This window comes from Hydra viridissima, unplaced genomic scaffold (genome assembly GCF_058129835.1).
Source record: "Hydra viridissima isolate aposymbiotic clone 2 unplaced genomic scaffold, HvirCarnegie_v1 scaffold_7, whole genome shotgun sequence".
NCBI lineage: Eukaryota > Metazoa > Cnidaria > Hydrozoa > Anthoathecata > Hydridae > Hydra > Hydra viridissima.
The window spans coordinates 2264726-2282462 of record NW_028324306.1 but is presented as its reverse complement, the minus strand read 5'-3'; the positions used below and the strand labels follow the sequence as shown (position 1 = coordinate 2282462).

At 26.1% G+C, this 17737-nt stretch overlaps 1 protein-coding gene across 3 annotated transcripts; it reads right to left on the bottom strand.

Moving 5' to 3' along the window:
* Positions 1-1552: 1552 nt before the first annotated feature.
* LOC145183876 (UNC93-like protein MFSD11) lies at positions 1553-13282 on the bottom strand. Of its 3 annotated transcripts, XM_090093579.1 has the most exons (18): positions 13096-13282; positions 12799-12847; positions 12614-12629; positions 11910-12017; positions 11551-11630; positions 11052-11148; positions 9952-10007; positions 7394-7494; positions 7105-7154; positions 4447-4493; positions 4271-4336; positions 4136-4180; positions 3943-4020; positions 3074-3242; positions 2769-2832; positions 2584-2655; positions 2413-2481; positions 1553-2291 (listed from the first exon to the last, which is right to left on the bottom strand). In XM_090093579.1, the coding sequence occupies exons 1-18, from the start codon at positions 13192-13194 to the stop codon at positions 2199-2201; spliced, it is 1359 nt and encodes a 452-aa protein (XP_089949705.1). In that variant the 5' UTR covers positions 13195-13282; the 3' UTR covers positions 1553-2198. The 3 variants fall into 3 exon arrangements, 1 of the variants encoding a protein (XP_089949705.1); XR_016454335.1 differs by lacking the exons at positions 1553-2291; positions 2413-2481 and having other exon boundaries at positions 3074-3238; XR_016454336.1 differs by lacking the exons at positions 1553-2291; positions 2413-2481; positions 2584-2655; ... (1 more) ...; positions 3074-3242; positions 7394-7494 and adding an exon at positions 8309-8501.
* Positions 13283-17737: the final 4455 nt, after the last annotated feature.

Below are 17737 nucleotides of genomic sequence, written 5' to 3'. Positions count from 1 at the left end.
ATAATAATAATAATAATAATAATAATAATAATAATAATAATAATAATAATAATAATAATAATAATAATAATAATAATAATAATAATAATAAAACAATGGCAGTAATAATAATAGTAATAATAATAATAATAATAATAATAATAATAATAATAATAATAATAATAATAATAATAATAATAAAACAATGGCAGTAATAATAATAGTAATAATAATAATAATAATAATAATAATAATAATAATAATAATAATAATAATAATAATAAAACAATGGCAGTAATAATAATAGTAATAATAATAATAATAGTAATAATAATAATAATAATAATAATAATAATAATAATAATAATAATAATAATAATAATAATAGTAATAATAATAATAATAATAATAATAATAATAATAATAATAATAATAATAATAATAATAATAATAATAATAATAATAAAACAATGGCAGTAATAATAATAATAATAATAATAATAATAATAATAATAATAATATTAATAATAATAATAATAATAATAATAATAATAATAATAATAATAATAATAATAATAATAATAATAATAATAATAATAATAGTAATAATAATAATAATAATAATAATAATAATAATAATAATAATAATAATAAAACAATGGCAGTAATAATAATAGTAATAATAATAATAATAATAATAATAATAATAATAATAATAATAATAAAACAATGGCAGTAATAATAATAGTAATAATAATAATAATAATAATAATAATAATAATAATAATAGTAATAATAATAATAATAATAATAATAATAATAATAATAATAATAATAATAATAATAATAATAATAATAAAACAATGGCAGTAATAATAATAGTAATAATAATAATAATAATAATAATAATAATAATAATAATAATAATAATAATAATAATAATAATAATAATAAAACAATGGCAGTAATAATAATAGTAATAATAATAATAATAATAATAATAATAATAATAATAATAATAATAATAATAATAATAATAATAATAATAAAACAATGGCAGTAATAATAATAGTAATAATAATAATAATAATAATAATAATAATAATAATAATAATAATAATAATAATAATAATAATAATAATAATAATAATAATAATAGTAATAATAATAATAATAATAATAGTAATAATAATAGTAATAATAATAATAATAAAACAATGGCAGTAATAATAATAGTAATAATAATAATAATAATAATAATAATAATAATAATAATAATAATAATAATAATAATAATAATAATAATAATAATAATAATAATAATAATAATAAAAATAATAATAATAATAATAATAAAAATAATAATAATTATGATAAAACAATGGCAGTAATAATAATAATAATAATAATAATAATAATAATAATAATAATAATAATAATAATAATAATAATAATAATAATAATGATAATAATAATGTAATAATAACAATAATAATAAAAGTAAAATAATAGTTAAGAACATATAAAGAAAAAACAATTCTAAAGAAAGAGTTTTCTTTGCAATTTCTATATCTTGTTTGAAGTCATTATTATGAGCAAGAATAAATTAAGAACAGAAATATATATGTAACCATAAAGATTCCATATTTTTACAATTCTCCTACCAATTTCATACTTGCCATTTAATGGATTTTTAATTGATAGCGTTAAAAGTAATAGTCCAATGTGACTTAGAGTCTGCGTAATATTTTACATGGCATTTTCATCATCAGATAATAAAATATTTACTTTGTCATATATATGGTCAGTCATTTTTTCAATGAAATTTATCTAAATTTTCCAAAAAGCTAGAAATCGAAAACAAAACATCAAAAACACTTTTGAACAAAAAAACATTTGAGTAATACTTCTAAACATTCAAGAGTTTATTTTATAAAATCAACTTTTCAAAGTTTTTCTAACAAAAATGTCGTCATTATCATTTTAAAAAAAATCGTCAATAGGTTTTGTTTTAACCGAATTAACACCAAACAGATTTTGAACAACAGACTTTAAAAAAAAATCGTTACAAATAAAACGAAAAAATATAAAACCAAAAATAAAAAATTATAAATACAAAATTGATTATAAATAACATAGCAGTGAAACATTACAGCAACATTTTCAAAGTTCGTTTTACAATTTATTCAGTTTAGACTAGTTCAACAAAAATTTTAGGCCTACTGCAGTGATAAAGAGCCAGCATCTTTAAGCATTGCATGTTTTCGCTCCACCTTGATAAAGCTTGCTGTCCCAAAAAATGCTGCTACAACCTGCAATCATAAGAACTTTGATAAAAACTTCCAACTTGAAAAGAAATCATTAAAAAAAAAAAGCTCCTTAATATCGTATTTAAAAATATAAAAAGATGCATCGAGGTAAAAAACTCCAAACCAGAATTAGCAGTTGATATTTAAGAGTAAGAACCAGACCATAAACAAATGTAATTCCAGTACATAATGACTAAAAACAACAGAATGGAAAAAATAAAATAAAACTTAAACTTCAAGAATGAGACAAATCAATTTGTTGATGTTGCATAAAAAATGAAAAGCAACCACAAACCTGCAGACACATATAAAGAGAAAATGCAGTAGGACTGTCATTGGCATAGACTGTCCCCAGTATGGAAATCATCTATAATTTGATCAAATGGTTAACCATATCATTTAAATGCTTTTCAAATATAGATTGAGTGTAAATCTCTTCTTAAAATAACTTTTAAACAAAAAATAAACTAAAACTCAAACCTGTGTGTTAAAATTACTGTCACCAAATCCAAGTAAAAAGGCACACAAACCATAAACATATAAACTGTTTCAAAGTTAAAATACACAAAAAAGTTAGTGAATTGCAGAGGAGAAATTAGTAAATATCTGAGAGAAAAACCCTCTATATAAGTATGAGTGAACACAAATATAGCACAACGAGTTTGATTAGACCCACAATATGAATTTAGTTTTAAAAAAGTCATTAAAACAGAACTCACGTTGTAAGTAAAAAATTTAAATTTATAAGTAAAAAAGTAAAGACAGAAAACAAAATAATGACTTACTTATAATTAAGCCATGAATCTCCTTGCGTTGCTCTAAGGGTAGCTTCATCAGGTACATTCAGGTATATAAGATAGAAAGCAATAATGTGAATAACAAAACCCATTATAACTATTGGATAACGACCATGTCTGTTTGTATGCTCACGAAATATGAAAAACAGCAGGCTACCTAAAAAAAAGGCACCTCAGATTTGAAGGAATTTTATTGCACTTACTTTAAAACTCTTATTTTTGAAGAGGACTTGTTTACTGGCTACTTAATTATGTTTCATATATATATATATATATATATATATATATATATATATATATATATATATATATATATATATATATATATATATATATATATATATATATATATATATATGTATATATATGAAACATAATTAAGAAACATAATTAACATAATTATATGATGTCAGAGCACACGGTACAGTAATTTTTGCAATTTGTAACGGTTTTTATCTATTTTTGATTTGTATTTCATGGCTGATGATTGCTGTTAGGCATGAAACTTTAAGTACCATACATAATTGTTATTTCATCATTTTATATATATATATATATATATTGCTCTATTTATACAAAATATTGAGCACTCTTATACGAACACAAGATATTGTATTTGAAAATAATACAACTAGAAATAGCTATATATATATATATATATATATATATATATATATATATATATATATATATATATATATACACACACACACACACACACACACACACATATATATACATACATACATGTTTCAAAAGAACATGTTTGTTTTTTTTAAACTGATTGCTTAAGTTTAGGCCTTTATCTTCTCAATTAAGATCAAAATACAAATAACAAAGAAAACTATTATTCTCACCCGAAATCTCTCCACATCCTACAAGAATTCCCATGACACCAACCTGTCTGTGTGAGTCATGCAAATTACTGGTATTACCTAATATAGTAAAAGAAAATAAAGCAGGATGCTCAATAATATAAAGCTATTCCATTTTAAAATTTTAAAAACAAATAATGACTGCAAAACAAAAGAAAGATATAAAACCACGTACTGATGCTTGTTCCATAAACACCACTATAAAATGCCAATTCAAATCCTAAAGCAGTATTTAAAATATAGCATAACTGTATGTCAAGTAAAGTTATAAAAAAAATAAAGTAGAAGTACAAATATCATAAAAGTTTACCAGTATATGATGCAGTCACTGAAAGTAGCAACATATCTTTTGTAAAAAGGAGCTTAAATGAATTTGCTAAAAAAGATTATAGTGATAGTTTTTTACAATGAAATTTACAGAAACAGAGAGTATAAGAAAGCAGAACATTTCACAATAAAATTTACAAAAACTTGAAAAAAATTTACAGAAAGTTTGCAGTGGGTCCCAGCGTAAATTTTTTGATTGTTGGGAGCTAAATATAGAAAATGTAAACAATTTTTATAATATAATTTATGCAAACAATTAATATACAGGTAAGAGAAAAGGAAAATTAACTCAGTGACCTATAATAGGGTGTTGCAGTTAAAATTTTTCTTCAAGAATGTTAATTCATACCCTCCTCAAATTAACTTTTAGGCCTTATGATACTATCTGTTAATTTGTAGTGAATTAAAATAACATTTTCTTGATGCCTTAAAATGTTTTAAATTAATGAGGACCTCTTAATAAGTAAAATTAACTATGCAACAGAATTGAATTACAAGGAAACAAGATTCTAAGTATAAGCGTTTAACATAAGAAATGTTAAAATCATGAAAAGTTGTCAAGATTAATGATTTTTCAAAATGCAACATTTTTACCTATATTTACTTGACATTATGTGTATTTTGTGTAAATATAGATGTGATGTGAAGAAAGTTTAGTTTTTATAGAATGAATTCAATTCTTATCATCATCAAGCCTCCACTTCGAGTTTCTTCATACAGAACCTGATACCTCAAGCAAACAAGAAACCTTTAGCTAAAAGTATATTGCCGTTGATAAAATATCACTAAAGTAATAATGCAAAGGATTAACAAAACCAGAAAGAATATGGATATAAACTAAACATACTGTTTGGAATCAGCCACACTAACAGTTTTAAATTTATCAATAATGATAAAGACGGCAAGTTTAGGATGGGCTGCATTAGGCCTATCAACATGAAAACCATTTAGCATGATAAATGATCATCAGAAGGCAAAGAATCATTCCTTAAGTGGGTGGCAGAATACCAGGTAGTTATTGTGCTGCTGCTACAAATACCAAAGTAAGAGCTGAAAGATGTGAACATGGTACGGCAGAATCTACACATTTATTCTCCCATTTAAGTATCAGCTTCTCTTTAACACATGAACCTCATCAGTTGAATTTGTTGCTAAACCTCCTGTAACTCCAAGTAGAATTACACCACTCAAACATACTAAAAGCATTGCTGTGATTATTGTAAAAGTATCAGCAGTATTAGAAAGAAAAAAATACAAGTACTCACAGATCAACAATGACAATAAAGTCTATGGTCAACCAAATAGGTTGCTCCACATTTTCTTAGTGTGGCCTCAGGCTCAGGAAAAGCAGTCATGGTGGCAGTTTGGAAACATTTGAAGCCATGAAAGTATGATACACTTGTGATTGGCATGTGCTTTGTACACTTTTAACCACTTTTAACCACAATTATTGGTTGCAGCTTGCTGCAGACAACCTGTTGCCATTACATGTTTGAAGTGCTTTATCTGATGCTTTTGGAGTTTGTTTTGTTCCATCAATTGGTGTGAGATCTGCTTTTTATATGATTCAAAGAAATATGGTTCAACTTGATCTATCATCAATCAGAGCCAACTGCGACACCATTAATCACTGCTTGTAAGACCCTAAATACATTCATTGCAGGCTAACTTCACATAAGTTATACAAAAGATGACTAGAGAACTTCTCTAACTAGCTGCAGGTCTGGTTGGGTTGGATGTGTTGGCAATGCTTTAAAAATAAATATAGTTTAGAAAAATATCAATGGTTTACAATAATGAAAATGTACTTTTATCATTGCATTTGTGTCATAGCACTGAATAGTTATACAATGTATTATCTAATTGTAACTTTGCATTTGACACATGGACAGAGTGCATTGTTACAATTTCGTATGTACACAATGTTTCGCTTTTGCATCAAACTGCATACAGTGGAGAATAAATGTAACACACCTTTGAAGTCTACTGATAAAAGCTAGTCTAATGGCAATAATCCAGAGGAGGATAATCTAGAGAAGGATAATAAATGATTTGTAGAAAATATAAGAAAACTATCACACATCGAAGTTCATGAATCTTGGGGACCCCTAAATGTCAATTAATTGATGTAAAAAAAATTGATTGTTCTCATAAGACACAGCACAAACTTTTAAGGGCCTATGCTTAACATATTTCAAAAAAAAAACTCTTGATAACTTTAGGAAACCCTAAAGTCATTTTTTCTTCTTTCGTTGTTAGTCAGTTTTAAATTTTAACACTAAACATTTTACATGAAGATCTTACTTGACTTTATTTTTATTAAGATTTAAAAAAATGATAAAAAAACATCAGAAAAGATTTTAATGAGTTACAAACGTAAAACAAGAATTAAGACTTTTGATGAGTACTAAAAACTTTAAGTTACACAAACCTTAGTTTAAGACATCAAAACCATTGCAATGGTTTTAGAGTTGAAAAAAATTGTAAAAACTAAGTTTTAAAAGTTTTTAAACAATATAAAATAAAACATTTTTTCAAAGTTTTCATTAAAATAAATAAATAAATAAATAAGTAAAAGAACTTTAAAAAGCAAATAGTTATAAAACACATAATTTCAAAAAGGTGTCATGTCATAGTATACAAGCAATCCTATGATAAAAAATCTTGGCTATGATATTATAAATACTTATACCCTGGCTACAGTATAGATAATATATAGACCTGCTGTGTTATTGATAACAAACTGTAAGAAATTTGAAAACACTTTTTAAATTTTGATTTTAAATAAAAAACAAGTTGGGTGTAAAAAGAACTAACCTTTCTTTTATAATCAAACTATCATTTTCATTTTCGGAATCTCTTTCCATCTAAAATAAAATTTATAACAGTTATTTTTTGAATTTAAGTTTCTTAAAGTTCACTAAATTTGTCATTATATGGAGTTTGTATGAAGTTTGAACATTTTATATACTTTAAATTCATTTACTTGTTATTAAAACTGTTGTTAAAATTTTGTAATTAGCTAAACATCATATTTCTGTGAAAAAATGTTCTTGATTAGTTAATTATTTTATTTCTTTGAATAAGCATGTTATTAACCACATACCTCATTTCTCTCAGGTGGTTTGCGCAAGAGAAAAAGAGCTAATGTTCCAATGCCAGAACACACAGTTAACACTGTGTACAAAACTATTCTGCTATGATCGGCTTAAAATAAGAAAATTTTTATTTTAAAACAATAGTGAAAACAAATTATGAACAAAAACTGCTAAAATTTGCACAATAGGTGTACTAAGTTTATAGCTGTATTGTCCTTGAAGTCCAGATGATGATGCTTACACAAAAATTTGTTTGAAAACCAGTTTATATTATTAATTTTTAATCTTATATATAAAAAATGGTTTTACAATTTATAAAACATGCTTTAAATCTTTAAACCCTAATTATTCAAATCGATGCAGAGTGCTCATTTCTGGTATGTGGTTTTGAATTGTTACAAAATTGTTTTTCACAGTTTTTAAGAATGTTATTTTAGTTTTGATTCTTGTTTTTCATTAGTTTAATTTGAATTTAATCAATAAGTAATAAAACAAACAAAAAAAAAATAAAACAAAATAAAAGTAATATTTTTATCAAGTTCAAAAATGTTTCAGCCCAGAAATGTTTCAGGGTTATGAAGGCTTGAAAATTAAACTTGAGAAAAGTTGAATTTGTGGCAATCCCTGTTTGTACCAAAAAATCTAAAATCAAAAATTTGAAATTCTCAATTTGATAACTTTTAAACCTAAATTAAGCTTTGGTGGTTAAGTTAAGCGAATAAGAGCAGAAAAGTTTTGTACACAGTGTTTACTGTGTGCTCTGGCAATGGAACATTAGCTCCTTTTCTCTTGTGCAAACCACTTGAGAGAAATGAGATATGTTAATTACATGATTTTTCACAGAAATATGATATTTAGCTAACTCAGAAGTTTTAACAACAATTTTAATAACAAACACAAGAGAATTTTTGAAAAAAGATTACTTTTTTCCAAACTTCTGAGAATGTCTTGGTGGAATTTGCCTTGTGAGTTTTAGCAGAATCTTGTTAGAACCTCCAATGGCTAGATTTATGTATTGTCTTATTAAGAGACCATGTATAATTTTGGTCATTTGCACAACTTTTATCCAATATGTCATCTTCATATAATTTTGGTATGGTATGATTTTGCACTTGTCTACAAAAAAATTTTGCAAAAAAACTTCCTTAAGTACAAAAACGTAGGTCTTTAATCCCTTCAGAAATCAAAATGTCACCAAACAGATGCAGGATGATGAGCTCTTTGAACTCTTTGAAAGACTTGAGCCATCTTTCAAGAACTCTGCGTATTCACCCAATGTACTTATTTGAATTTTCTTTCTTGAGAAGGTTTTCAATGGAAAAAAAAATTTTACAATGCATGTTGTCTGCTTACAAATCTCTTGTAAATTGTTTAGCTCATCTCTTCCTGATGTCCTTAAGAAATGCAGTAAGCAAATAGTTTAAGCTGATTGGAACAACAAGCAACTACACAAGAGTAGAGACTGCCCAAATAAATAGTTTCAAGAGTTTTCTTTAGGTTATTTAGTTTTTATGATTCACCAAATTTGTGTAACAGTAACTATGGTGGGTCTTTTCATAAAGACTAGATAAACAATATTTAGCATATTCAAATAAAAAGTAATTATTCAAATATCTGCTTTATGATTTCATGTTATTTTGCAGTGTAATTGAGTAATTCCATATCAATATGATCATCATATATCAACAAAATGTCAAGTCTCAACATTTTTTTAACTTTGATTATACATCTATAACTTTGTTAAAATTAGGTGAAAACTTAATGAAACAATTTTCTTTGGACATCCAATTCAAAGCAGTTCTTGAAATATTCGAGTTTTAAATATGGTGCAACTTTCTGTTGTATTATTTATCATGCTACATGTACATCATACAATTTGATTTTAAATTGAAATTTTATCAGCCGGATTTATTATTTTGTATTTCAAAACATTGTTTGTTTCTAAAAGTATATTGACCTAATTTTTTCCATAATTATCATTGTAACAGTAAGACAGATGTTACAAAAAATGTATGAAGGTAATTGTAACAAACAGTATTTTTTTTATTTTAAAAAATTGGTTTAAAATGAGACTCAAGACCAATAATTCTTTAAAAATCTTAAAAACATGTGTAAACTTTTAAAATTCTCTTGGAGCCTACTAAGTTAGTAAATTTAATAAATACCATCATGCAATCTTAAATAATGTTACTTTGTACAATGTAAAAATGGCTCTCACCCACTGTGCAATATTTTTATCTTTAAGTTTAAAACACTGCCTCACTTACTATGTCCACTGGAACATTAAAATACTCATTATATACTATTCTGGAATGTTTGAAATTGAAAAACCTTCACTTTGGATTTCTCAAAGGAAATGCCAATCACCATTATTAATTTATTAAGGATCTGAATAATTAACAAAAATCTAATTAAATACTAGTTAAAGAACAGGCCTCTATGTTTCTACATTGAAGTGGACAACAGCAGCTCAGTTTTTCACAACAAACTTTGTTAAAATCAATTTTGATGGGGAACAGAATTTACTTTTACTCTTTTACATTCACTAAAAATTTAATAAACTTACTAATATTGACTTCCCCCTTAAAGTGGAAATAAACAAACAAATTGCCAAACAGCATGCTATAAATGTAAAATTTTCAAATACTTACAATCTATATATAAATCTACATATTTATAAAATGTATATATAATTAAATATTTACAAAGTCATATTAACAGAAATCCCTTTAAAAATATGATAAAATAATAGTATGATAACAAACAACAAAGTACATAAAAAAGATCAATAATTATTTTGTCTTTTCCTACAGCATTACACAAAACCATTGAAAAATAAAATTTCATTTTTGTTCCCAGCTTTAAGGTTTAATTATCATTAAAACTAAATATGATATTTAACTTTTTGCATTTTCTAACTTATTAGTTATCCTTCTAATTAATCAGTAAACTAAAATCCCAACTAAAGATAGCTTTTTTAATTAAACTAGTTTTAACCTTTATACCTTTAATAAGAATGTGTCAATTTTTACTCAAAATATATCCAGCAACTATAAAAAAAGCAGTTTTTTCATTTTCTGTCTAATTGCAAACTATTTAACAAAACTGACCTGAAGATAGGATTTAAACAATTATTACAATTCCTCCATTAACTGAATTAAAAAAAGTGAGTTGTGATCAGAAGACAAAAACAAAAGCTCAACAAAGGTTGAAAATAAAAAACTAAGCAAAGATCAGGTTTAACTGGAATATGGTTTTGCATGAGTTACAACAGCATGAAGACTTTTCAACTTTTCAGTTTATTTCAATATCAGATACATTAAAATAAACTCAACAGCAAACTCAAGTATTAGTGAAAAAACTATTTAAAGACAATAACTTTATAGGAATAGGGCAAGCTAACAGTCAAGGTTCAAACTGCAAAAAAAATCTCTGGTCTTGGCTTGCCAAACAACTTATGAAAGTGTAACCTCTCTAATCAAATAACAAATTGAAATTTTAAGTCAGTATAAAAATCTCACTACATATCATAAATATTGTCAAACACTGGCATAGAATGTTTGTCAATTCAGTCGTATTGACTAATTTTAAAGATTATTGGAAACATCAAGAAAACTACCTCTAATTCAAGACAAAAAAGTACTTTATATGTAAATAAATGGTAACCTGCATTGATATAAAGCCCAGAATATACTAGTGTTTCTGTTTATTGTTTCAGCATCAGAGTTTAATGTTAGGAAATTACCTTGACCAGTCCATAGCACTGTAAAAAAAGATTAAATAGAAGATAAAACCTTTCTGCAAGAGTTTAGAAAACTAAGGATGTCAGTATTTTCTAGAAAATATAAAGAGTTTAGCACCTTAAAAGGAAACCATGCTTTAAAAAAATTTTTTTTTTTAATTTAACTAAAAAGTTTTTTTTTTTTAATTTAACTAAAAAGTTTTTTTTTTTAAAGCTTTTTTAAAAAGCTTTTCTCTTTTTTTAACTAATTGAAACTAACAATATTTACCAAACTAATATAATTATATGAAATAACACTAAAAATGTTACATAGCAGAATAACTAACAATTGAAAACCACAAAGAATAACAAGAAAAAAATTAATACAAACATTTAACATTTAGTGGCATTAGAAAAGTATAGTAAACAAATCTAAATTCTTACTGGCTGCTCCAATTCCAATCAAAAATGATGCAATATACAATGTTGCCACAAATGGATAAATAATTGAAGCTATGAATAAGCTAACAGAAACAAATACAAAAATCAAATAACCATATTGCATAACCATACAATATAACAATATAACCATAGATATTAACTATATACTACTAGAAAACTGATATTTCAAAAATAAAGAACAGTAAGCCTACAAATCACTTTACATATTTTTTATTGACATAATAACAGTAACTAGTATCTACTAGTAACTTCTGTAGTTTGTGTTATATTAAAAAAAGAAAAACTTTTAAAAATAAAGTAAAAAGTAAACTGAAAAACTTTTCCAAAAAAACATATAATACCAATAAGTTATTGCCCCACAAATCATAGCTACACGTGGTCCAAAATGTTGAACAAATGGAGGTGAAATAAAATTGGCTAGAGCAAACACTATGTAGAGTATTCCTAAACTAAAAAGTGTATATATATATATATATACATGGTTGCCGAGAGGTGAGGGGGTGGATGGGGAAGATTCCTGGGGCCCCGTGTGTGTATAAATAATTTTTTAAAATAATTTTTATAAGAATTAAATACTTTTCACTTTTAAAAGATTTAATTAGTTTTCATTTTTAACTTTCAATGACCAGAGCACGCTTCTAGTCATCCTGGATATATAATTGATCATAATGAGGGCCCGTTAAGAAAACTTCCCAAAAGGGAAGGGCCCAAAATTTCTCTCAGCTGCTGTGTGTGTGTGTGTGTGTGTGTGTGTGTGTGTGTGTGTGTGTGTGTGTGTGTGTGTGTGTGTGTGTGTGTGTGTGTCTATATATATATATATATACATATATATATATATATATATATATATATATATATATATATATATATATATATATATATATATATATATATATATATTCTTACTATTAAAACAAACATGATATAGTATATAATAAAAATATTATTTTTTCTAACTAATTGTTTAAATTATTTTTGAAAAATATTTTCAATGTAATACAGTCTTTTTCAAAGTCAGAAAAGAAGAATTGGAAAAAATACTAACCTTATGTACCCTGTATCTGTTAAAAGCAATAAAAAATAAAAAATAAAGAGAAATTAAATTAAATAAAAGAATAATCAACAGTCTTTTTCTTCACAAAACTCCCAGCAAAAAATTTAGAAAAAAAACAATATGAAGCAAGAAGTTTTAAGATACTAATGCATGATAAATTTTTATTAAATATTTACTGTTAAAGATATGCTTCCCATCTCTTACCACATTATTCAAAACAGATGTCTAAAAAAGTAACAGAAATTATATTTTAAAAGCAACTATCTAAAAAAGTAGATACTTTTTCGAATAACAAAAAAAAAAGATTAGCTTTTTGTCATAAAATGATAAAAATACACGATAAAAAGTGTTTTTGGTGATAAATATAATATGGTAAAGAGATTATAAATATTTTTGTTATAAGTAATATTTGTAGGCGAAGGGCACGATTGCTTTTTAACGCTATTAAAGGACATATTCTTTAAATTGCATACTTGAACATTTCCATTGGTATTAAGCGCAGTGAATATAAACATAAAGCATACTCCAACTACAACGACATTATAGAGTCTCACTATCTCTCGGCTAGCCATATTTGTTGTTTATTTCAATCTGATAATCACTGTTTACACTGAAAGTACGGAACTTTAGCACAAGCCTGGTCTTACGCAATTTTAACAATCTATCAGGAAAGAAATATTAAGGTTTGATAAACAACTTTATTTTATTTCAAGATTATACTTGATATGTAGTGTCATAAGTATTTAACGAGAAACAAGGTGGAACACCTCACTCAAAGTGCTGGGTATTTCATAGTAAATTGGGATATTTTACGGCAATTCGTTTAATGAAAAATGTATTATTTTGTTTTAAAAATATGCAAGTTTTTTTAAAATCTTTCTTTTCTGTTATTCAAAAACTTGTTATCCTACAGGACTGTACCACTTAGTTAGGGATGTTCATGGTCAGAAAAGGAATTCCACCAATAAATTGTACTTGATTTTGTGCATAAGCACCCTGAATATTGAGTCTGGGGTGGTCGGAACCTGATTTTAAACCTTCCCTGAGTGAAAACACTCCCAAAAGAAAAATTTGGTGCAGATTGATCCTCAGGCGTGGATTTGCATAAAGAACAAACAAACGGATTGACATTTATTTTTGTAGGATAGATTGAAGGGGGGGGGGGGATAGGCAAAGGGGTTTACAAAAGTTGGGAAATATGGAAAATACCCCTTTTTGAAGGGGCGTTCTCAATATCTTTTTTTTTCAAATTGGTTTAAAGATTTTCTACCCTTTTAAAAGTTTTTGGTGTTGTAAACTTTGTTAACTGTAAAAATCTTCAAAGAAAATGAAGATTCTTTTATAGTTTTTTTTTTCACAAACCTAGTTCAGTTAACTAAATACTTCGGCACTTAATTTTCCCTGGCAACTTCTGGATTTTACACAGAAACTTGATATATAATGCTCCGATGTGATTAGGAATTGATGAAGGAAACCCAAGTTTGTATCATTTCGCCAGAGACTACATCAAGTTGTTAGAAAATTTTATTTTTTCATTGAGCTAAGATAATTATCTATTTAGAAATCGGTCCATACTAACCAGGGTCGAACTGGCTTGAAAAAACGGCCCGGGAAATTTGGTCATGGCGGCCCACTTCATTGTATGTTGCATATATTTAATATATATATATATATATATATATATATATATATATATATATATATATATATATATATATATATATATATATATATATATATATATATATATATATATAAGGGCGCCGAGAGCCTTCACGCCGCCCATGACAGCGACTATGATTAACGCCCTTATTTTTCTAAATTTACCTATATTATATTATATAAAACACTGCTGTAAGTTGGAGTCTAGAAATTGTAGACATAATCGCTATTCAATATTGACTAGTATAGCAACTTTTTCATCGTTTGACTAGTCGATGCCAAGACATCAATTATTGCATCGTTACTAATTCTCGAAAGAAGGTCTTTTTCACAAGATACCAGCATGAAGACTGTAAACTTGACTGGCTCATCAAATTTCTTAATCTGTTCAAAATATATTTCAATTTCAAAAATGACCTTTCACAAACAACTTGTGATGAGGATAATGTCAGCACAAATTTGTAAGCCAGAAACAAATTTGAATACGCAAGACTATGCAAGTTAAACTTCTGGAGGACAAAGTAACAACAAACAATACATTTTTTGCAAGATTTGCATTTATTTCTGTGGCTGTCACTGTTTTCCACTTCTGGGATTGTAAAGACAGTTTCAGATTCTTCGGATTTATATGTTGCATGTTGTCCGAGACAGAGTCAGGTACTTCCGTGTCAAATATCAAACTACATTCATCTTCAAGAGTTATTTCGAAACTTTCCCATTTCCTTGCAAAGTCCGATAATTCCGTTTGAAGCTGATCTTTTGTTACACTAGCATCAAACTTTCTGAGCAACCCACTCAGATGCTGTATTGCTGACAAAGTTTTTACGTGCTTTACGTTTTTTAAATTGCAGTGGTAGCACACTTGCTAACGCTTGTACTAACACCGCCTAAAGATAAAGCGCGCATCCTTAAATTCACTATTAATATAATACTGTTTTCGATAAGCTCAAGATGACCGCCAAAATTTATATAACTAGCGGGTAGATGGCTTTTAATTAGATGCAATTAGAGACCAGAAAAAAAGTTATTAAGTTTTTAGTTAAATTTTAATTTACATTTTATTTGGAAAATAAAATGTAGCCTAACTAAAAATATAATATAATTTTTTATGCCAACCGGCCCACCGGGAATCTCCCGGTATCCCGGTGGCCCAGTCCAAGCCTGATACTAACCTACTTAGATTACTAACCATACTAACCCACTTAGATTCAATTCTTTGACAAAAACGTCTAGTATATTTTTTAATATGAGCAGAGAATGACTGGGAAGACGGTTTATTATAACCCAATTTGTGCAAAATAAAATTTAAAATGTCATCATCTCTTGCGCTTTTTGGATATTCTACCCTATTATACTATTTATTTTTATGTAATGATCTGCAAGCAATTTCTAAACTCATTTTAAAAAACAATAAACTTTCAGTGTTGTGTAATTATAGTTTAACAATAAACTTTTAAAGTTGTGTAATTATAGTTTAGAGGAAGTATGAACAAAAGCATATAATTAATACCCAATTGGATATGATTTACACCCAATTGGATATGATTAACACCCAATTGGATATGATTAAAAACCAATTGAAATAATCTACAATTAAACAACTAAGTGGTAGTTGCGAACTTATGCTTTCGTTTATTAAAACTCATTGGAGCAAAAATAAGCATTTTTATACTGCGAATGAGTTAACAGCCTATTTTTTTTTTTAGAAAAAAAAAAAAGGCTGTTAACTCATTTTTTTTTTAAAAAAAAAAAGATTTATTTTTTACTACTGATATATTATTCCACTATTTAGTTTAAAAACATTTTTTCAATGAAGTGTAACTTTTACTTTTTTTTCTTTACAGATTGTTAAATTTACGGCACACAATTGTAAATTTTGTATTTTTATTTTAAGGCCCAAATGCAGGAATTAAAGTTGAAACTTCAACTGATACTTCAAATTTCAAGTTGGCTTCTTGCATTTGGTTTCATGATTTAGGGTGAATGATAGAAATTGCGTTGAATTATTTTTTATGTAAACAAAAAAAAAATGCCTGTGTGCAATTTTAGTGTCTTGATTCTGCTCCACCCACCAATCAATTTAAAAAACCAAGATTAAAGTATTTTATCGGTGGCCATTTCTCTTAAATATTATTAATATTTCTCGTAAACAAATAACAGCTCAAAATTTGCCAACTAATATTAATAAATATTACTTTAAAATTGAGTTAACTAGGATGTCAAAAAAAGCATCGGCGTTTGGTTCTCTATTACTAACAAATAATAACAAATAAAATGCAAACTTCTATATCAGTTTTTTTTTTTTAAATAAAAGGATTTAATCGAACAGCAATTCTATGAAATACATATATATATACATATATATATATATATATATATATATATATATATATATATATATATATATATATATATATATATATATATATATATATATATATATATATGCAATAATAAGAACATTGAACTTCTTGTGGAAGATTGTGGATCATTAAAGCTCCAGGTACCCAGTTTCTTCAGTTTCAATTATTTTATCCGAAATTGGAATCATTCCAGAATTATGAAAAAAGTTGAAAAAACTCTGAGAGTTCGGGCTACTTTGAAATTAAAGAATTGCTCATCCAGTATCACAATTGCAATCGACTTGAAGCTGATAAGTACATTTTACTTGGAATCACGTCTCGTGGCTAGCACGTCTTTGCTCATGTTGGGAAGCTTCTAGCAATAATTTAGCTAACAATGGTCCGCATGTAACAATAGATAAGCTTCGACATCATTTTTGCCCTTAGCATGTAAAGCCAAGAAGCAAAATTAAGGTCTTTCGTTGATACTTTATTACCAATAAGAAGAACCATACAAGAAGTATTGTTTTCGGAAATCGTTCTATTACTAGAGCTACACTTACTTTTAGCTCCATTCAGTAAGAGAATTCGGTGAAGGCTCAGAAGCTCAACGTTTGTTATATGGAAAGTTAAGCATTACATCGTGGTAGTAGCGATAGAAATTTCTGTATGAAGCTTTTAAAGAAACTAGGTCTTCTTTCATCAATATGCCGTGGAAACTTACAAAATATTGCTTTCTTTTGAAGTTTTCATAAGTTTAAAAAAGTTTCATGAGTTAATTTCACTTTTTAATTTTTTACTTATATCTTATAACATCTAATTTGTTTTACTTTGCTTTGGTACGATCTGCATGTGGACTACAAGCTTGCAATCCTGGAATTTGAAGTTATTTAGTTTTAAGGACCTGAAAGTTAAATTTTATGCCTAACATTCAGGCTATCTTTGTCTGTGTGAGTGAGCATTGTCAAATGAAAAGGATTGATTTTGGACTCAAAAGATTGGTTTTAGCAAACAATAGTGAATGTGATAAATGTTTTCAACCTTATGATTTATAAGGTTGAAAACATTTATCACATTCACTAAGGTTGTAAATTTTATCAAGCATTTGTGT

Excerpts from the sequence above, each read along its gene's own strand:
- LOC145183876 (XM_090093579.1), bottom strand. The coding sequence starts at position 13,194 with ATGGCTAGCCGAGAGATAGTGAGACTCTATAATGTCGTTGTAGTTGGA. Across the intron at positions 4,021-4,135 it reads TGTTTATGGAACAAGCATCA|GTAATACCAGTAATTTGCAT; the intron begins GTACGTGGTTTT and ends TTACTATATTAG. Across the intron at positions 3,243-3,942 it reads AGGATGTGGAGAGATTTCGG|GTAGCCTGCTGTTTTTCATA; the intron begins GTGAGAATAATA and ends CCTTTTTTTTAG.